General features: G+C 36.2%; 1 protein-coding gene and 1 pseudogene across 1 annotated transcript; one reads left to right on the forward strand and one right to left on the reverse strand.

Annotated features, from left to right (window-relative positions):
* Window positions 1–13,505: 13,505 nt before the first annotated feature.
* Window positions 13,506–15,886, forward strand: LOC111382018 (annotated as a pseudogene).
* Window positions 15,887–19,571: 3,685 nt separating this feature from the next.
* LOC111382019 (LRR receptor-like serine/threonine-protein kinase FLS2) lies at window positions 19,572–21,978 on the reverse strand. The gene is made up of 2 exons (XM_023005877.1): window positions 21,930–21,978; window positions 19,572–21,685 (listed from the first exon to the last, which is right to left on the reverse strand). Exons 1-2 carry the CDS (start codon window positions 21,976–21,978, stop codon window positions 19,572–19,574), a joined length of 2,163 nt encoding a protein of 720 aa, XP_022861645.1.
* Between the last annotated feature and the right edge of the window lie 496 nt (window positions 21,979–22,474).

Here is a 22,474-nt window from a genome sequence, read left to right on the forward strand (position 1 = left end):
TCTGTAGTAGAAAGAGCAACTGTAGCCTGTAACATCGATCGCCAACTAACTGGGGCACCATGTATGCAAAACACATATCCAGTAGTAGATCGTCGTCTATCTAGATCACCTGCATAATCCGAGTCCACAAACCCACTTATATGACATGCATCTCTACCAAAACATAGACCCGTATCCACTGTACCTTTTAAGTACCTCAGGATCCACTTCACAGCTTCCCAGTGTGCCTTCCCCGGATTCGCCATGAATCTACTGACCACACTCACCGCCTGTGAAATATCTGGGCGTGTACACACCATGGCATACATCAAACTGCCAATTGCACTAGCATAAGGCACACAATCCATGCGTACCTTTTCTTCCGCTGTAGTAGGAGACTGTTTACCAGAGAGCCTGAAATGTGAAGCCAATGGAGTTACCACCGACTTTGCACCTTGCAACCCGAACCTAGCAATAACCCACTCAATGTAGCCTTTCTGACTCAAGAACATTCGCCGGTTCGTCATCTCTCTTCTAATCTCCATACCCAGTATTTTCCTAGTAGCCCCCATATCCTTCATCTCAAACTCTTTACCAAGTTGAGATTTCAACTTATCTATCTTCACCTTGCTTTTCGAAGCGATAAGCATGTCATCCACGTATAGAAGAAGATAGATATAGTTACCTCCCCGAAGTTTTCGAATATAAACACAGCAATCATACTCACTTCTAGAGAAACCATGCTTTAGCATGAAGGAGTCAAATCGCTTGTACCATTGCCGAGGAGATTGCTTCAATCCATATAGTGATTTTCTCAAGCGACATACCTGACGTTCCTTATCCTCAACCTTGTAGCCATCAGGTTGATGCATATAGATCTCCTCATCCAAGTCCCCGTGCAAGAAGGCGGTTTTGACATCGAGTTGTTCCAGCTCAAGATCATGATGAGCAACAATACTCAATAGCACCCGAATGGAAGTGTGCTTGACCACAGGAGAAAAGATCTCATTGTAGTCAACTCCCTCTCTTTGTGCAAACCCCTTAGCCACTAACCTTGCTTTGAATCTTGTACCACCGAGTTTGGTAGGATCCTCTTTCTTTTTGTACAACCATTTGCAACCAATAGCTTTCTTACCTATGGGCAATGGGACAAGCTCCCATGTTTGGTTCTTGTGAAGTGGTTCCATCTCTTTTTCCATTGCCGCCAACCAACTCTCGCTATTGTTGTTTAAAATAGCTTCTTTGAAAGTGGTAGGCTCATCATCCTCCACCAAGAGTGCATACTCAACCAAATTTGTCTGCCCATAGTGCCTCAAAGGCTCGTCTGACCCCAACTTTAGAACTTGCTTGTAAGTACGGCGTGGCCTAGAGGAAGCCAAGTTATCTGCAAGCTGCTGTTGTTGCTGTGCCTGTACATTCTCTTGCTGAACCGCCTCTTGTTCAAGTGCATCATCACTCTCATCTTGAGTATCTGTATGATGCTCCTCTTGAACATGCCTAGAGTCAGGTTGGTCTCTAGGTTCTATGTCAACAACTTGAGACATTGTAGTCTCAACATCATCACCACCGGGTACTGTAGCTTTCAACGAAGCTACCATGGAGTTCTCATCAAAAGTAACATCTCTGCTGATTATGAACTTAGAATCCTCTACACACCAAAGGCGATAGCCTTTAACACCTGCCGCATACCCCAAGAATATAGCCTTCTTGGCCCTCGCATCAAGCTTTCCCTCGTTGACATGATAGTAGGCTGTGCATCCGAATGTTCTGAGTTTCTCATAATCTGCATGTTCTCCTGTCAATACCCTATAAGGTACATCTCCATCTAACCTTGAATGTGGAGATCGGTTCACTATGTAGCAAGCATTTGCAACCGACTCTGCCCACCATTCTCTGCCCAAACTAGCATAGGATCGCATACACATAAATTTCTCTCGAAATGTGCGATTCAGTCTTTCCGCGACCCCATTCTATTGCGGTGTATTTCTTACTATCCAGTGTCTCACAATGCCTTCCTTACCACAGAACTCCTTGAAAGCACCATCTATATACTCAGTACCGTTATCAGATCTCAGTGTCTTCAATTTCTTTCCTGTTCTGTTTTCAACCATTGCTTTCCACTTCTTGAAGGTGTCGAATACCTCATTCTTATGCTTCAACAAATAAATCCAAGCATATCTAGAATAATCATCAACAAATGTAACAAAATACCTGGAACCGCCTTTGGAAGTGACAGAAGCCGGGCCCCATACATCCGTATGCACATAGTCAAGAATGCCTCTGCTTCTATGTTTGCTTGGCTGGAACTGAACTCGGTGTGCTTTACCGTATACGCAATGCTCACAAAAGTCCATGCAAAGCTTCTTCAAGTTCTTTAGCAAGCCTTTCTTGACTAGCAAATCTAGCCCCTTTTCAGACATATGCCCAAGCCTCCTATGCCATAGCCGAGTGTACTCACATGGGTCTCCACCACTTCCACTTGTTCCAACTGCTACATCTTTAGTAACTGTAGTACCCTGAAGTGCATAGAGATTGCCTTCAAGAATACCCTTCATCACAATCAAGGAACCACGAACAACCTTCTTTACTCCATTCCATGTTACAATCTTGCAACCACCGGAGTCTAAGGCACCAACAGAGATAAGGCTCTTTCGCAAATCAGGAACATGTCTAACATCCATCAATGTTCTAACCACTCCATCATGCATCTTGATTCTAATTGAACCAAGCCCCACCGTTTTACACGAATCGTTATTACCCATCAACACGGTTCCACCATCGGTGCTTCTATAGGTAGTAAACCACTTCCTATTTGGACACATATGGTAAGAGCATCCGGAGTCAAGAATCCACTTACCGGAGGTCTCTTCATCACAAGAGATGGTGTAGCACTCATCGCTTTCCCCTCCTTCCGAGGCATAGCTTACCTCTTGCTTGACTTGCACCTTCCCACTGTTGTTGTTCTTATTGTTCTTCTTCCAACCCTTTTTGTTTGGACAATTCGCCTTGAAATGCCCAAGCTCGCCACATTTGAAACAAGACCTTTCCGCAAGAGGTCTAGAACTTGATCTAGATTTTTCTCCCTTGCCCTTTGGTCGCACATTGCCCCTACCCCTTACAAACAATCCTTGAGCTTGCTCCTTGTTACCAATGGTAGACATGCCACTAGTTGCAATCTTTCGAAGATCATCTGCTAGAAGTGACGTTCTAGTGTCCTCCATCACAAGTTTATCACCCACAAGCATCAATGTTTGTACTAGGTTCTCGTAAGATTTTGGCAATGAAAGAAGTAGTAGAAGTGCTTGATCCTCATCATCTACATCCACATCAATGTCCTTCAAGTCCGATATGATCCTATCAAACTTGTTGACGTACTCCCGGATTGGTGTACCTTCATCCATCTTGCAAGTATACAATTTGGACTTCAAGTAGATCTGATTTGTTAGAGTCTTCGTCATGAAGTTCGCCTACAACTTTGTCCACACCTCCGCCGCCATTACCTCACTATCAACCAAGAAAGCAACATCTCTTTCAAGGCAAAGAATGATAGACGCTCGTGCCTCAAGATCTAGCTCTTCCCAATCATCGTCTGACATATCAACGTGCTTCTTCTCCTTTCCCGCCAATGCCTTGTGCAACTTTTGAGAAATCAACAAATTTTTTATTTGCATTCTCCAATATGAAAAATCATTCTTCCCATTGAATTTCTCTATCTCATACTTCCCAATCTTCACCATTCCTCTAGTAGACATGATTTATCCACTTGTTTATAGAAAATAAATCACCACAGTTCACTTGGGGAATTTTCATAAACACCTTGTGCACAACAAAGTTCAAGCAACTCACCACAAAATCGAAGTTTAACCACCTTGATTTAGGATGTAGCTCTGATACCAAATTGTTGGGAAAATACCTCCCAAAAATAGCCCAATGATCAAATAAAGTTGACAAAGTGAAAATTTCCAAAACACTTGAAGAACAAGAAAAAAAGGAGGAAGAAATGTTTTCAATGGAATATATGAAAATCAATGTGTTTGGATTACTTGAACAAACCTCAAGTTAATCCCCAAGAAAGAAAATAACTTAGAATTTGTACCCAAGATGAACAACCTTCAACTTGTAGAATTCTCACCAAGTTTTCTCTCTTCTTTCTCTCTAAAACCGAACCTAGGTCTTGTGTTTTTGAAAAGAGGCAAAAAAATCGGGTATAAATACACTATCGGGGCGCCTAGGCGCCAGGTTTCTGATTGGTTTTGCACTCGAGGCGCCTAGGCGCCATGTTTCTGCCGGGGAGGCAGAAACTAGGCACCTGGGCGCCCCGGCAGAACCTCCCCCTTCCTCTCTTCCTCTAGCTTCTCTTCTTCTCACAAACTTGAACTCTCAAGTACACTCGAGTATATTATCAATTAATAATAGTATATGATAATGCAAAACTTCAACTGAAACCAACTTAAATGTTGATTTATGTCCCAGTGATACAGCCTCCTTCCTGTAATTGTTGTGTCTATAATTTGAGTTATAAGGGTTTATCTTTAATTTGGCAAGACCCAGTCGTCTTCAGTTGAACTTTCTACCAGCACCATTCCCCAATCGTGCTTTCGAATTAGCTTCCTGCCACCTTTTATCAGAGTTTGTTTCTTGCACAGTTTCTTCAGGATTGTAAGTAGAAATTTTTGTCTATTAGAATGTTAGGCAGAATACATGTACCACCCAAGAATCTAGAATATTCCAGCAAAGTCTTCCAGCTCACTAGATTCCAACGTTCCAATGGATTGCTTACAGTAGCTTCAACCTCTAGCTGTTTGGTAGTTAGGCTATTAGTTATTAGATGATTAGTTTGTTAATTAGCCAATTAGTTAGTTAATTACTCTACCATTTTCTCTATAAATAGGTTCATTGTATGCATTGAAAATCATTGGATTGTGTTCCAATCCCTCCTTTCATAGAGGTTTATCTTCCTCCATTCACGGAGTGTCTTACATGGAATTTATTCCAATTCCATTGTATTTGTTCTTTTCCTTTTATGGAGTTTAATTCAAGGTTTCTAATTCAAGAATTCAACATGGTATCAGATCAGAGATTGCTTCATGCTGCTATTTTTCGTTTTCCAAAATTCTACTGGAATCATGTTTGTCTTTCAATGGAGTTGATGAAATATGAAGATAACTTTGGCTTCAGACCATCCTGCTACTGCTCTTGGTTTTTTCCAGCATCTTACTGGAATACGATTGTCTTTTCTAGCATTCAATAAGGGTCGGGCCAAATCCTATTGCAGTTCTGTGTTGATAATGACAAAACCTTCAAACTTTAAAGGTCATTCATGTTCGTAATGTTGGACATGAAAACTTCTCCTCTCTTTCAGTTAGTTTTGGTTCTCTGAAATTTCACAGAGCTCTATGAAATTTCTAAAATTTCATCTCTCAACATCTTGCAAACTCTGGAAGGCATTGTACGAAAAGACAAGCTTGTTGCCTCCACGTCTAGGTCACTTCTCCACATTGTTGTTGATCATCAATGAAACTAAGTTGGACACAGAAATTAAATCATGGGTTGTTGGTCACAAGGACAAGGCATTCTTTTCTGCTAATGCTGAAGCACAGGCTTCTAGGAAATTTGCGAAGTTGTCGAGATCCAGTTAGAGCTTGATATTGATGTTTTGGCTCATGGAAAACCCGAGAGAAATGATATGGTTGAGTACTTCGAAGAGCAATTGTCGCCGGAATCTACTTGTTTATGCTATTGTTGATAAAAGGCTACTGCAAATCATATTAACTGTTGTGGGGAATGCTTTGAAGTTCACAAAGGAGGGTTATGTTTCAATTGATGTCTCTATCAACACAAGTTCTTATCTGAAATATGTACTTGAACGACCTGCCACAATTACCATTAATAGTGCAGAAGTTCCCCAATGATTTTGAGGGTAAAATGAAACGGCATTGCAATTAACTTGTGAAACTGCTTTGTGTTGCTTCCTCTCCAGTACATTCAATGTTTTCCTTAATCTTCAAGATAGATCTCCATAGCCCATCTTGATAGGGGTGTGTTAGAATACGCATGCCAGCCAAGAATCCAGAATATTCCAGCGAAGTCTTCCAGCTCACCAGATTCCAACGTTCCAACAGATTGCTTCCAGTAGCTTCCATCTCGAGCTATTTAGTATTTAGGTTGTTAGTGTAAGTATTATGCCCAAGGTCCAATCAACTTTGGACATAAATACTTTTGATACATAATTAATGTAATTTAATGGCAGATCTATTATTTAATTAATAGACAATTAAACAAATAATAGAATCCGTAGATTCAAATCTTCGTAATTTGTTAATCACAAGGAGTTGTGATTGTGAGATACATATTACATCTGATTGAGTCTTAAATCGTTTGTGATCGTATATTACGGATAGACCATCACGTGTGGCATTTCTTACTTGTAAAGTAAGTAGCCGATTTCATAAGTTAAAGTGAAGTGACACTTAAATGAACACGTGGTTGTTTTGTTATAGAACAAAACATTGGAGACCCGTCGAGAGATTCCACATGGATAATTATTTGAGTGTCAGTGGTTAATCTCTAACGTTCGGCAGTGAAATTTGTCCTTTCACTTGAGGTCGTCATGGTACCTTATATGAGGACAGTCACACTTTTGCGGTGTTGGATGTTGCTCTGCAAAGTGCCGCTAATACGACATCATTCGGATACGTCAAGAATCGTATGAAGGTTGTGATTGATTAATAAAGGATTCATCACTCTTAGATAGTAGGAGATTATGATCTGCGTTTCATTCAATTAAGTCGATGATGAAATCCTTGGTCAAGGTGTACTCATAAATCGAAAATGAGTTTTCGACTTGTATTGACTTAATAGTGGAGTGAAAGATATGATCGTTAATCGAGATTGACACACTTCCATATTTCGTAATCGATTGGATCATATTGACGAAGGGACTATAATTCCACGGTAAACGAACGAGTTTTATTTTGTCATACCACGTGACATTTCTCGCACATGTATTGCCTTGATACATTGCTAGATGTCAATCTGAGACAGCGAGTGTGAATTGATGATAAATTAAAAGGGTGTTTTAATTTATCAATTTTGATTAGATCAAAATAATATTTCACGTCGTTAGGCATCGTGATCGGGAACCTGATGAGTCGCACACAAAAGAGAATTGAAAGATTGCAATTTGTCAATTAATTAATTTAACAATTGTTGGATAAATTAATTAATTGAGTTGGTTATTTATAGGTCCGAATTAATTAATAGGATTAATTAATTTACGGACCGAATTTAATTAAAATGATTAATTAAACATTGGACCGGACAGGACCAGGCCCGTTCGGGCTTATATAAATATATTGCTAGGGTTTTCAATCCATAGGTTCTTCTCATAATTATTCTTGCTAGCATAAGAGAAAACAATCCTGGTAACTACAATCTTGTTCTCTGTGTGGATCACTGTTGGAAGCTGGACAATTGGATAGCTGTGGGTGGCGAATCAAGATTGCTGAAACGAAAAGAAAAGCAAAAGGTTTGCAGAATTCTTCAAAGGTACAATCTTTATAACTATTTCTATCTAAACACAAAGGGATCCTCGTAGGAATCGAAATAATTTTTATTTTCCGCTGTGTATGTATAAGTAAATTCCCAACAGTTAGTTAGTTAGTTAGTTAGATGATTAGTTTGTTAATTACTCTACCATTTTCTCTATAAATAGGGCCAATGTATACATTGAATAATCATTGGATTGTATTCCAATTCCTCCTTTCATGGAGGTTTATCTTCCTCTTTTCATGGAGTGTCTTTCATAAAATTTATTCCGATTCCATTTTATTTATTCTTCTCCTTTTATGGAGTTTAATTCAAGGTTTCTAATTCAAGAATTCAACGCACACAAGCAGAATTTTTAGCAAACTTTTATTGCTCTTTCGAAGGCATCACTAGATAAACAACAATAATTGCTCTTAGTTATGTGTATTTCTTCAATTAGGGATGGGAAAAAGTTTCAATTTATTTCAATGCCCAAAGAAATCATTAATTCCCGAATGAAACATTAAATATGGAAATTAAACAAGTGACAATTAGAAACAGAAGAATAGGGTTGAAATTCTTAACCTTTCACTTGGTGGTGTTATGAGTTCTTAATCTTGAAAGGTAAGTATTTATGTCCCTAGCCTATTTACATCTAGGAATTTGAGTTCCCACTTGATTGAAACTGTCGATTTCATTGTAAATTTGCACACGACTTTCAATTGACTTGAGGAGAATTGGTAAGGGGTTAAACGGTTTTGTTTTTCAGCTTAAAGTCATATGTGATTTTAACGTCTGCAATGATGATTTTGGTCACATGTGGCTAAGATTTATATATTTAAATGGGTTATTATTTTAGGACTTTTCTTTTAAAGTATGAAAGTCATAATCGCACCCTATAAAAGTTTAAAGAACCCAACCAACAAACATTCGACTTTGAATTATTACATCACTAAATTTATTAATTAGGGCATCACATCATCCTTTGATGCATCAAAGCTACCAGCAAACTGCTGCATCTGTTGCTACTGCTTTACAACATTTCCCTGCCACCCTATTCAGACAAAACAATAAATTTCTATGTAAAGTATCAAACTGAAGACATATAGAGAGGAAAAATGTTTATTCGACCCTAGCATGTCTGGCTTTGCTTATTTCTACTTATTTTAGTAGTATTCGCTCTTGATGCTATTGAAATAGGCATTAGAAAAAAAGGGTAAAATTTGACTACTTGGTCTTTTATACTATGCCAAACATGCTATTAGAGATGAGAGTATACCAATAGAAGGTCGTAGCCTCTTTCCTTAAGCTCCCTGTATTCTTGGCAAAGAGCAATGAACTACCCAGTTTGGTGCTGGGCTTTCAATAATTCTAAACTTAGTCCTCAACTTGGCCCGATAAGTGCATGACATTATGCATGGTATTCCAATGCAAAAAGCAATAACACTGTAAATCATTCCACTCGATCCGCGTGCAAATAAATAAAATAGCTTAAAATGTGTTCAATAGCTAGCTAGCTAGCATATGTGTTGTAGAAGAAGAAAATACGCAAAGGAAGTGAAAAATAAATAAAAGACTGATTATAACACTATTAAATGATGACCATAGGCCATAAGCATCTAGTACACATTTATTCCTATTTATAATAAAATAAGGATAACAACTCTCCACTATTTTGTGACTAATGTCTATCCAAATATCAAATAACTAATTAACAACTTGCATTTATCCTTTAATTTGAATTTAACGAGCTTATCACTCCAAGATTTTCTGGTCTCTTTACCACTTGGTTGATCCTCATCATTTTTGTTGTCAATTGTGTGACATATCTCACAGTAGTCGGAATCTATGAATATTGTTCAAATTCTTTTGAGTCTGGCTCAAAGTGATCATTTATGAAAGAATGAATTTGGTCATCTAATGATTGAACAACCGGAAGCAATTTACTTATGACACATTAGATGACATTCATAAAATGCATCTATATAAATCATTAGTTCAATACATCCTGTTTAGTTAGCAAAAAGACGGGGCATCTCTAGTTCATTATTATGAAAAAGTTATTCACGAACTTTTGAAAATTAATATGTATTAAACACTTTCAGGTATGGCCAGAATCAACTATTTCTGCAATCTGCCCAAATGCTACACTACAGAGAAAGAACGTCGTAACCAGAGCTGAAATAGGTAGTAATTTTTCATTAGATGTACAGCGACAAGGAATAAGATTAGGGCATATGGATTGTAATTATTAACTTTTTATTGTCACTCCCGTCTCAAAGAGAGAGAGAAGATTACCGATAATCTTTCAAGCAATCACACAAATCGCTGCTCCAACCAGTGGGAGCATAGCTTAGTAGCGGCCTGATTAATAAACGGAGAACCTTGCATTCTCAGGTGTCCCAAATGTACTGGTACACCACCACCATGCCCTTGAGGCCTATGATTTGGTGGTGCATGCTTATGCAATTCGTACCCATTAGGCGGAAGGAAAGATGCTGCTTCCTCATTGGAGAGAGGGAAAGCTTGCGACTTTATTGGAGAACCGAAATAGATTTTGCCTTTGTCTAAGAAGCGTAATCGTCCTCATCGTCATGCGAAGAAGGAAATGATTGTGGCTTATTCAGCGTGGATCGAGGTTGGTGGCTTTCATTTTGTTTTCTTCTTTGTGAGTCTTAGAGGGAGGTGGTGGCAAATCATCGATGCATCCCATTTTGTCTGCTAATAGGATTTCCATAGATTCGAGGGAGGATGCAATTAACGCTCAATGCATGTACTTATATAAAGGAACATATATAATAAGTCATTAATAAATTAGCAATGTTATTTTATGTTATTAGACGTTCGAAAATCATGTTTCTTGTTAATTAGTTGATACATTTACATTGTTGCACGACTAACTGGAATAAGTAGTTTTAAAGTTTTTTTTATTTACGTGAAATGTGATTATTAATTGAAAAAAAAATTAGGGAGAAAGATTTAAGAATCAGTGGGCATTCACTAGTAGACTTCGTGTTTTTAACAAGAAAATATGGAATCATTGTATGAATGGGAGTGATAAGTGGTTGACTTCCACTTGGAAAAACGTTTACACTCTAGCAAATGGCATATATAGCAAGTTGGAAGCTGGTAGGGTAGACTCCATGTGCATTTCGAGTTATAGTATTCCAATTGCCTCTTTACTATTTGTGCGTAATTGAACTATGTAAGCCAATATCAACTCGGTTGGTAAGCTGTCTCGATATCTGTATCGTCACCTGAAATATGATATAATTTTTAAATCATTAGTTAATTATTTTAAGTAATTTCAATAATTAAATAGACGATACCCAAATTTAATCATTTCGCCTTTAAGCAATTTCTAAAGTCTTTTCAATCACTAAAATTAGTTTTTCTTTCATTTTACTCAATTTCATAGTTTATTATACTTAACTACTTCAATAAAATTGAATTTGATCTAACAATCTAACAACTATAAAATTAAACGTAACTTGACAATAAATAACTCTTTACTTACTTTTTAAAATTGAGGAATTCAAGCCTAATAGTATAACCAACTTAATTCCTAACACGTTGGCGAATTTCCCTCTTTTTCTTCCTCTTTTTCCTTTTTTTTTTTTTTTTTTCTCTTTTCTCTCTTCTTCTTTCTCTCTGGTTCGTTTTCTTTGTGTGTGTTGTGTGTGCTATAGACTTGAATGGAATTTAAATAAGTGTGATAATGAATTTGTTTGAGTTTTCCATCGCCTGCCCATTGATATGTTTGACTTTTCTTTTAATTAGTCAAAGTATTACATATGTAACGATTAATGCAAATCATTAACCATCATATATATATCACGTAGGACAACTCCGATAATGAACAACTGCAAATAACTCATAGCATAACTATATTGTTTTTTTTATTTGTAAATGCTACATTATTATTTAACATTTTTTATTTATTAAATATCTTATAATAGTTTATTGTAAATAATGTTTATTTCATTAAAAAAAACATTAAGACGTCAAAAAAATTACCAAAAGATGGAGTATATCAACACAAAAATTTATGGACAGGGCAAAAGGCAAAATCTGATGAATGAAAATTTGCTACGATATATAAATTATTGCTCAACCAAACCCCTCAAGTGCATACAAAAAATACTCTAAACTTTACCATGCCAATTAATTTCTACGCTTTGTACAAGCTACAAATAAAACAAGCACATAACGTAGATCGTAAAAAATTAACAAAAAATAAATTTTGATTTGTTTCTGCACGATAAAACCACGGCCAATCAATTTCTTCTTTTTCCTTTTTCTTGGATTTTAGGGTTTTCACAGGAGACCTTAGAAAAAGGTAAATCGAGGTAGCTTATTGTCAAATAGAAACCCATAGGAAACATATATAAGATGGATCCTAATTGCTTGGATCTTGTAGGATCTGCTGGAGAAATGCTTGATCAGAAAGTTGCAACTGTTGTCAAAGGTGAAAGATCTAAGAGAAGTAGTTCTGATGCGGAGAAGGCAGAGTTAGCCAAGCAGATACTGCTTAGTTTCATAATGAAATCAGAGCAGAATTCTTCAGATCTTCCAAGTGTATCTCCAGTCACTTAAAAGAAGCCTGAATTTCCAAGTAATTCTGCTGAAGCAATTGCAAACGACAGTACAATTATAAAGATTTTTTATGGGAAAGATGAAAAAACAGAATCAGTAACAGAGAAGAACAACAACGAAACACAAAAAGATCAGAGTAAGCATAGAGATGGAGAAGGTTTTGTGCTCATCACAAAGCGGCGAAGAAACCGTCAGCAACTAACAAATGGTTTATACTGTCAACAATCAATCTCTGCTTTAGGGAATTGAAGAGAAGACTCTTGCGAAAATGTTATGGGACAGCAATTTCATTCTTCTCCGGATACAAGAATTTCAGAGATCTCTTCAAATTCGAATTTGAAGCTGTAGAAATGTTCAGAAGACAATTTAGTTGGGGCTGTACAATAATTACTTTTGGTTTAATTACTAATAACACCATTTCACTTTGGTTATTGAACTTTTTGGTTGGGCTCCAAAATTAGTTGTTTTTGATTTTATATTTCCCCGAGCATACGAATTGCGAAAGTTAATAAAGTGGTCTAAGAGTCCAAATTATTCCTAACTTCAATTTGATTAAAATTAATTAGCCATGATTCTTTTCTTTTTGTGAGTTTTTATTTTGAATATGCTAAAATAATTAACATGCGCGTAAGTGAATTTTTTATATAATGGTTTAATTGTTAAGATTCACAATTTCACCAAAGATATCCTCTTAATCTCAATCACCAAATTTTGATAACAATTAATTATGTTTACTGGATCGAATTTTTCTAAATTAATTAGTTTACCTCTCTCAACTTCAAACCAGTTCTATAGAATTAAGTCAACCCACCATATCTCTTGTGAATCCAAAAAAAACCTTGATAAAAAGCATTCAATCACCAAATACTTCAATAATCACTGTGACAAGCATAAAAGTGTATCTATATACTTTTATTTAATTTACAAGCTTTTATTACATGGTATAAACAAATAACTCACATTTTGATATAATTATCGCTCATAAATCAATGAATTAATGATTGATTTCCTTCCTTGGACCATTTGCTTGCTTGGTAATGAAAGATATGGATATTAAATACCCAATCTTAGTCTAGTAACTAAGGCTGCGGTTGGTTTGACGTTTTGGGCCATTTTTCGTTTTTCATTTTCGAAAACAAGAAAAACGCATTCATTCTGTCATTTTCGAAAAATGCATTTTAGAAAACGAATTAAAATTTATAATTGAAAACGCAAAATGATTTTTTTATCATTTTGAGCATTTTTATTTATAAATTCTCAAAACACGAAAAACGTCCAAAACGGGTTGTTTTGGAAGAAAACTAAAAATCGTTTTGAAACCAAAAATGAAAAACAGAAAACTAAACCAACCGCACCCTAAGCTTTTACTTTTACCTCATTGAAAGCCATCTTACTTTCAGTTAATGGAGGAAATTCAAGTTATAACCATACCCCACTAGTCTTGCGCGGTCCTTGAAATATTTTAGTTAATCAAATATAATTTTTAATTTTTAGTAGTTTTAAAGCATATAATTAAATAAAATTCACGAAATAAAATTATTATTATGGAATTTCAATTTCCTTTAAAAAAAAAAATCAAGGAAATCTAATCCAAATTAAAAGGTTTAATTTTGGTCACCGAAATTTCATGTAAATCTCAATTGGATCACCCACTTTTAATTTATAGCCATCAAATTACTTCTTTTCAGTTAAATTTAAACATTTGACATTCAGTTATAAAACTAAAATTCAACTATACTTTGATGTTAAAAAAAATTTGAATTTGGCCGCTCATTTGTAAAACAGGAAATTTAATCCAAATTAAAAGATTTAATTAATTAATTTATTTATTTTAACTGAAGCTCATTTCTCAATTGTCGTAGCCAACTAAAACTAAAACCATAAAACAGCATCATGCTGAGAAATGTCTCTCTTGCTCGCACAATATCAAACCTATTCCAGTAATCTTTAACAATGATTGTACCAATTTCAGTACCAGTAATGCACCGGTAATCAATTGCTTCTCTTCGAGATTCTGGTTTTTTTCATCTGAATATGACGCCCCCAAAGAAATAGCAGAGTCGAACCAATAGTCAAAGCCAGAATCCGAATTTAGCGTCGACGAGCCTGAAGAGAAGAAAAAAGTCGCTGCCGAGGTCCAAGATGTAACCAATAGGGGTACAAAATTGAAAATTATTTTAGTTTTTGTGGTATCAAAATAATGCAATTATTTCCTGGTTTGTCTAATTCACTTTTGAGATCTAAAGGAACACGTGCATTAATAACGTTCGAGAAAATTGGACCTGTTAATACTGTAATTTGGTTCCTCTTTCATGTATGATTGTTCAGTCAATTAAACGTTCCAAGCTTTACTAGGTTTTAGTGGTTATATTTTTCGTAACCAGATTAATTAGATTGCACAATCTGCTGTTAGGATATAAAACTTTTGATGAACAACTTGACTCGGTTGCTGAGTAATCATGGAATTACGACTGCTAGTCTACCTGTTTCATCTATGTTTTATAGATTAAGATTTAATTGTTTCAGTATAAATCTGAATTCTTTTGGAATTTGTAATACTCGTCATTCTTCCATATTAACCCGTGGAACATGTCAGATATTTTTTGGGTTTCAAGACAGCTTTATTTGGAACATTTTGTTTGCAGATTTAAAAGTACAGATAGAGGACTACTTCAAGAATGCCAATGAGGATGGACTCCCATTAATCCTCGAGAGTATTCAACAGAAGAAGATTTCCGGTAAGCATGATGACACAGATGATGAGCTGATGGAAGAGCTTCAAATGCAGCCGATAGATAATGTCAAAGACCATTTTGAATCAGATTTTGAGGAGGGCCATGAAACGGATGAAGAGATTGATGATTTGTACAATGCAAGGGATATTGTGGTGAAGAAATGGCAAGTGATCCATACTTCAACATGGATGACAGGAAGTGGGATGACATGATTGCAGAGGCTGTCGAACATGGGCATCTGAAGGATACTAGGGAGTGTGAAGCAATACTAGAGGACATGAAGCAATACTAGAGGACATGCTTAACTGGGACAAACTTCTACCAGGTAGTAAGTAATTCTATTCCTTTTATCGCTTTCAAAGTCAAATTGTAGAAAACAAACGTTCCATCTCTCTTGGTGGTTTTTGGATTGATCAGATGAATTTTTTTCTTTTGATTAAGATCACTTTAAATTTTGATGTGTCATGATGTGGAACTGCACAACATTTTTAAACAAAAAAGTACTATGACACACTTTTGACTTGTTGCTATTGAAATGTCTGTGCTGCCAATAGTAGCAATAACAGCTCTAACTGAATAAAAAGAGACTGGATATGAGGAAGTTGCTCTGAAATTCACCCCAGTTTATGGGGTTTCATTAATACTGACATAAAGAAGAAAATTTTAGAAGAGGTAGGAGTGGGATAGAAAACGAGAGTGTGCGCGAGATTATTCGCTCACCATGCCGCCTAAAGAACGTATTTGCAATCCTGTAAGATGCATGAAGTCAGTTATTGTACGTCCATCAACTGGAGGAAGTTCAAATGATGCGAAAAACTGTAACCTATATAAAAATAGCAGATCAATTTCTCATCCGTGGCCAAAAAACCATATCAGAACTTCCATGCCAAAATTTTGAGCCATTAGCATTATATTATGGCTTAGGTAGAGCAACTCCAACATTGTACTCATGCAGCATCTGGAACAGCTCATCCACGAACTGCACATTGAAGCGGGGAGTTACAAAGACGAGATAAGAAAGTGCCCTTAAATTAAAAAAAATCAAGCAAAGCATCATTATCAATTTTTCATTTTGTTCCCTTCTATTTTGACTCCGGCTTATCTCTCCATGCCCACATCCCAACCTCATGGAGCTGGGAAATGGGTTTGGGTTGGGAGCGAGTAAAAATGCATTGTTTTGACCTTAAAAGTACATGACAACAAATCAATTAATTAATGCCTTAATATATAAATAAAACTTTTGCATAAAGGCCAGATTCTGTTCCTTTTCAAACATAAGAAAGCTTTTTGAGTAACATATTGCAGCAACTCTGAATTAGAGTTAGACTCACATCTCCTTAGTTATTCCATGTTGCTTCCCTTGTTTAGGCTGTTGATTCCAACATCATTTTCTTCATCCTTCTGCCTAGCAGAAGTTGGTTTCTTTTCCCTTTTCTTCAGCATTTAAATTGTTTTCCAAGTCTTTTAACTGGATCAGCCTTTATCTTAAGGACTTCCAGAATTGTTATCCGCTGGCGATTCCGACATTTGTAGGTGCTGCATCCAACAGGAACCATGCTCCTGTCTGATACAACTTTCAGTCATAGCAGCACTGTTTTTTAGCTTTCTCAGACTAATCTTCTAGTGGGGTCTGGAGAAGATATCTTGAATTATTAATATCCTTCAAATTAGACTGAAGAGATTGGTTTATCCCACTTGATTTAGTGCTTTCTTGCTGCTTCCCCTATTAGATGACTGTCTTGATCTACCATGGTGCATTGAACGCCCTGAATAGGCGCATCATTTGCTGCCATAGAGCAAAAGACAAGGGCACAGGACACTGGAAAAGATTGCTAAGCTCAAACTCCACTCATGACTTGTGGAGCATTATTCATATAATTTCATCTTAAATACATGTTAGATTAATATGTTTGAAATGATAATGCTTGTGTTCAGAAAAATAAAAAAGATTTGATAAAGCTCAATGCATTTGACTTTGTGGATTTGCATAGTGACACAATATCATGGGACCATTATGTGCACATATTTCCACTCTCAAACATTGTAGTAATTTTTTCCAATACTTTATACACTCTGTTTGAGTTGATTTTATTATTTAACAATTCTCAGTCAAGATCAAAAAGAAAGTGGAAATGAAGTTTGACGAGAGAGCAAATAGGATTGAAAAAGGTGAACTGGTAGTTGAAGAAGGCTATGCATTGTTTAAAGAGTTTGAAGACCAAATGGTGTTGCAATGTGTTAAGCTGTGGAGGCAGAGGCTCCTAAACAGTTTGATGAGATGCTGTGCCCCATAAGAAAAATGACCTTGATGACCCACCAGGTGAGGGCTCAATTCTGAGGTGGCAAACACGTGTGGTCTTTGCTCCTGGTGGTGATGCATGGCACCCAAAAAATAGAAAAGTAAAATTGTCTGTTACTGTCAAAGAGCTTGGTTTGTCAAAGCATTAATTCTGTCGGCTAAAAGAATTAGCAGGAAGGCGATGCAATCCAGGAAAAGATGAACTTACCATAACCAGTGAGAACTCAGTGGCAGACAGTGTGTTGCTTTTTCTCGTCAACTAGTGACCTTGATAATGCTTGAATGTCTGTGAAATTATGTAGCATCTGATTCTCGTCCAGCGAATTTCCTCTTACTTTGGATACTAATAAATTTTAATTGAACTAAGTAACATGGGCTCAACCTAGATTCTATATCTTTTTATTACTCCTGAATCTAGGGTGAAGTTTCTAGGGACCCAACAAAGATATCACAGCTTAGCGAAATTTCAGCCATTCTTCAGCTGTCCCTTTTTCTCTATTTTAACTTTATGTTCTCTACCAGGTTTGAACATCGGGAGGAGAACAGAAAGGATTGCCTCTGGACTCCATTTGCTTTGATTTAGAAGGCGGGTAAAGCTAGGAAACTGGTGGAGGAAGCTGGAACTTCAAACATGAAAGAAACACTTGAAGCTAATCCAAAGTTCATGCAGAGGTTGCAAGCCAAGATGGCGAAAACAAGAGAATCTACTTCATTACCTGCATGAGAGAACTTGACTGCTGGGATCTTCAGACAATGATTTCAATGATAAATTCCTTTAAAGTAGTTTCCTTGTCTATGTAGAAATTAGTTTGCACTGGTAGGTATAGATCCCCAGTATGAGGCACTAAGTTAACATCTAATCCTCTCTCAAGTCTGAAATAGATAAACACTGGTCCATCCTGAATTACAGAGGCAAGTTCCTAAGGTTATAGAGGTTGTCTCTAATACTTTAGCGTTTGCTATAAAGATTGCCCGAAGTGGTTGAAAAACAAGCAAGCTGAAGAGAGGAAGAAATCTGCTTAGATTGCTACCATTGTTGCCTCTCAGTACAATTCTTATCTATCTCAATTAACTCCTCAAGTAGGAAATCTAACCAAGATGATGAGTGGAATTGGTATGAGAGGGGGTGGCTTTCACAACATGGAGTTTCAATCTGAGTAAAGTAACGATTTTCAAGCAGTGGGTCATTCCATACATAATGATCCATTTGGGCATATATTGATGCACCAACTTATACGGGAGAGTTGTAATAGAGATCTTAGAACAGGATTTAGAATCTTCATTCTAGCTCGTGTCCTAGTCTTGTTAGGTTTTTTTTTTTCCTTCTAGTAAAACGATTTTGTAATCTTTCCTTTTTCTTCTCCTTCTATATATAGGCTTGCAGTCCTATATATATGATTGATTATGTAAGTTTGTTTAATAACAAAGAGAGTGTTTATTATGTTCAAAACTTTTAATTCTGCATTTTCCGAAAGCAACCAATTAGGAAAACATCCTCGTAGGTGATGGTTGGACAGATCAATGAATTAAGAGTATGAATACTTTCAACTCAAATTTGGGGTCCATTTTAACTTTTCTATTTCAACATCCAATTTTCCTGTATTCATTAGTTCAATGATCTCCTTAGAATGATTGTCAAATAAACTAAGAGTGTGTTTGATTGGCATGAAAAATGTTTCTTAGAAAAGAAAATGTTTTTCTTGTTTTGAAGAAAACAAAAACTTATCACCCCTAAAGAAAATGTTTTTCTCAAAAACATGGAAAATTAGGCATATTTTCAAAGATTGTAAAATATTTTCCATGGAAAAATAGCTATTAAACATACCCTAAGTGTAATTTACCCATGAATTCATTAGATTTTAGGCTGATATATTCCAGGAAGTTGAGGTTGGATATTATGAAGGAAACAACTCCTTTGAATCGATTCATAGAAAGATTCTAAACTCTTTTAACGAGCTCAAGTTTGTGAGATAATGAAGGGGCTTTCCATCAAAGGTGTTTAAACTGAGGTTTAACTGTTAAAAGGTTTTTAAGTTCGCAAAACCTGCAAATTCTAGAGTGGGAGATAAGAATCCTCAAAAGTTTAGCAAAACAATGCATACATCACTAACCCATCCGCCCTCTACAAGTTTTTCACGAACTGAGTATCATTTCAACTGGGAATTTCCTGATATTACTAGAGTTAATCTTGTACCTTGAGTGGCAAGGAACCAAAAAGATTGCCTATACATCATATAAATGGTAAATGTCAAAGGGAAGGAATTGATACGAGGAAAAAATGAAACAAAGAGGAATAAAAGCAGATGATTACTTGGAGATTTTTAACTATTAATTACCCGCTACAGACCTTTCACTTGTATCCCAAACTTGCATATAAGAGGTACAGAGTCATCTAGCACTTATAATATCATAACTCCACAAATTGAACACCTTTGCTAGGAGAGATTCATATACAAAACAGCAATTGCTGCTAGAAAGAACGCGATGTAGGAAACAATAAAAGTGGGATAAAAATCTGCTATATCTATTTTGTACCATTTCCTGTCCTCTCTCTCTGAACTGGATGATGACTTTGGCATCTCCCCAGTGGAAGAGCATTTATTTTCCAGTGGAAGTCCACAAAGATACAGATTTCCCTCATAACTGCTCCTATCAAAAGTCCCAAATTGTGCTTTCATTTCTAGAGTTTTACCTGACAAGTTGTTATAAGCCACACTGAACGTTTCCAGAAAGTGGAGATTCAGCAATTCAGGTGGAATCTCTCCACTCAATCTGTTGTATGAAAGGTCTAAACTTTCTATCTGGGAAAGACGAGAGAAAATTTTAGGAATGGAACTCTTAAGACCGTTATGAGACAAGTTTATCGCATGAAGTGAACCCAAATCTCCAATTTCATGTGGGATTTCTCCTGTTAGATTGTTGCATGACAAATCGAATCCCGACATGTAGTTGAGGATTTTTCCCTTGTAGGAGCCGGACCTTTCTTTTGTAACAAATTTGACAGCAAATAATATATCGTATCCATAGTATCCTTTGACTGCATTCTCTTGGTCATAAGTCCTCACCAAGATATTCCCATATGTACAGATTGGACGATTTTCCCATTCAATGCTGTATCTTGAGCCGAATACTTGATCGTACACACCAAATTTCCCGAAAGAGATGTTATTGATGCAATGAGGAATAATCCCTGAGAATTTGTTGTGGGACAGGTCCATCAGGGAGACTTTGTTCAAATTACATATGTGGCTGGGAATGGAGCCATTCAACTGATTTGACCCCAACAGAAGAATCCTCAAGTCGGAGAGCGCATGGATTGAGTTGGGGATCGTACCAGACAGAAGGTTATCACTCATATCCAATGTTACTAGATATGATGAATTTAGAAAATCATCTGGTATTGGTCCGGTAAACTTGTTTCCCTGTAAAACTGTGTGACCCTGGATGGTCGAGCAAGATGGTAAAGGCCCCAAAAGAGAGTTATGTGAGATGTCTAAAAGCTCGTATGGCCCTAGTTGACACGGGAGCCGGCCTCTGAAGAAGTTATTGTACATGAGGACATTCTTCATGAATGTTATATTAGATATCCAACTGACTTCACCTGAGAAATTGTTGCTGCTAATGTCCCACATACTCACGGCAGGGCTCAAAGTGAAAATATTTGACACAGTTCCAGAGAAGTGGTTGTCCTCTAGGCTTAAAACAATTATACTTGTCCAGTTGAAGCCACTAGCAAATATTTCCCCTTCGAACTTATTGCTGGATAATTTGAGAATAGATAAATAGATGCATTCGAAAATCAGTTCTTTTGGTATTTCTCCATAAAAGTTGTTGAAAGACAAGTCCAATTGACTCAAGTTAGACATGTTGCCGAATGAGGATGGAATGGTACCATCGAAATAGTTTCTGGATAGGTTAAGATAATCAATGCTTAGAAGCTTTTTTCCCATGTTTTTCCCTACCTGTCCAGTGAACTCATTGTTTGAACGATCGTACCAATAAATGCAATTGTTCTTATGAGGAGGCAGTGATAACTGGCCAACAAGAGAGTTGTTTCTTAAGTTTAAAACTTCTAATCCTGCATTTTTTTGAAGCAACCAATTAGGAATATTTCCTCGCGGGTTGTTTTGGGAGAGATCAATCAGATAAAGCTTGTATTGGCTTGAAAGAAATGTGGGGATATTGCCACTGAGTTTATTAAGGCTACAATTGGACAGTAGAAGAACTTTCAATTGAAAACTTGGGGTCCAATTTGAATTTTCGGTTTCAACATCCATTTTTCCCATATTCGCCAATTCAACGATCTCCAACTTAGAATGATTGGCCAATAAACTAAGTGATAATTTACCCTCGAATTCGTTATCCTTTAGGCTCATGTATTCCAGAGATGTGAGGTTGGATATTATGAAGGAAATGTCTCCTTTGAAACGATTCTTAGAAAGATCTAAAACTCTTATAGAGCTCAAGCTGGTGAAACAATGAGGGAGTTGTCCTTCAAAGGTGTTTAGACTGAGGTCTAATTTTTGAAGGTTTTTAAGTTCACAAAAACCTGCAAATGATGGAGTATGAAATAAGCGTCCTCAAAAGTTTAGCAAAAGCATGCATAGATCACAAATCCCTAATCCCTTAACAAAAAGTGGAGAACTGAGTGTCATCTCAACTGAGAAAGATGATTAATATTTAAGAAGCATGGATTCGAATGCGTAATTCGAATACAATACGATATGGGTAAGTCCAAAACCATAATAATAAAATAAAATACTAAAATATTTTATTTTAATCATTAATTGTACCAATTTCATTTTCTTCAACATCACAAATATCAGCTCCTTCATTTATCATTAAAAATAATATTCTCCAACTCTGACTTATATAATGATAGATTAACAACGTCAAACAACCAAATATTTTTGAGAGCATCAAATGTTTTCGATAATCCCATATTTTAGATTCTCCTTTTGAATAGAAATTTAATTTTCTTGATAAAAACATATATTGATTTGAATGGAAATCAAGTTATTATATATATGGTGGAGTTTGATTTTATTACACGCATTTTTATATGTATTAAACTATTATCTATTCCTAATAATAAAAATGTATTTATCAACTATTATCATGATTTTACGTGTATTAAAATATTTAATGCTATTGTGTATCTTTAAAAAAAACAAAAAAAAACTCTACCCTCTCCATTCTATAAGATAGACCTACTTTTCATTTTTGGACGGATTAAGAAAAAGTAAATTATTTAACATGGAATAATATGAATTTACTATTTTACCCTTTTAAAGTTAGTCAAAGCATGGTGAAAATCAACTTTTCTCGTCAACTAATG

This window comes from Olea europaea, unplaced genomic scaffold, assembly GCF_002742605.1.
Source record: "Olea europaea var. sylvestris unplaced genomic scaffold, O_europaea_v1 scaffold2416, whole genome shotgun sequence".
In the NCBI taxonomy this organism is placed as follows: Eukaryota; Viridiplantae; Streptophyta; class Magnoliopsida; order Lamiales; family Oleaceae; genus Olea; species Olea europaea.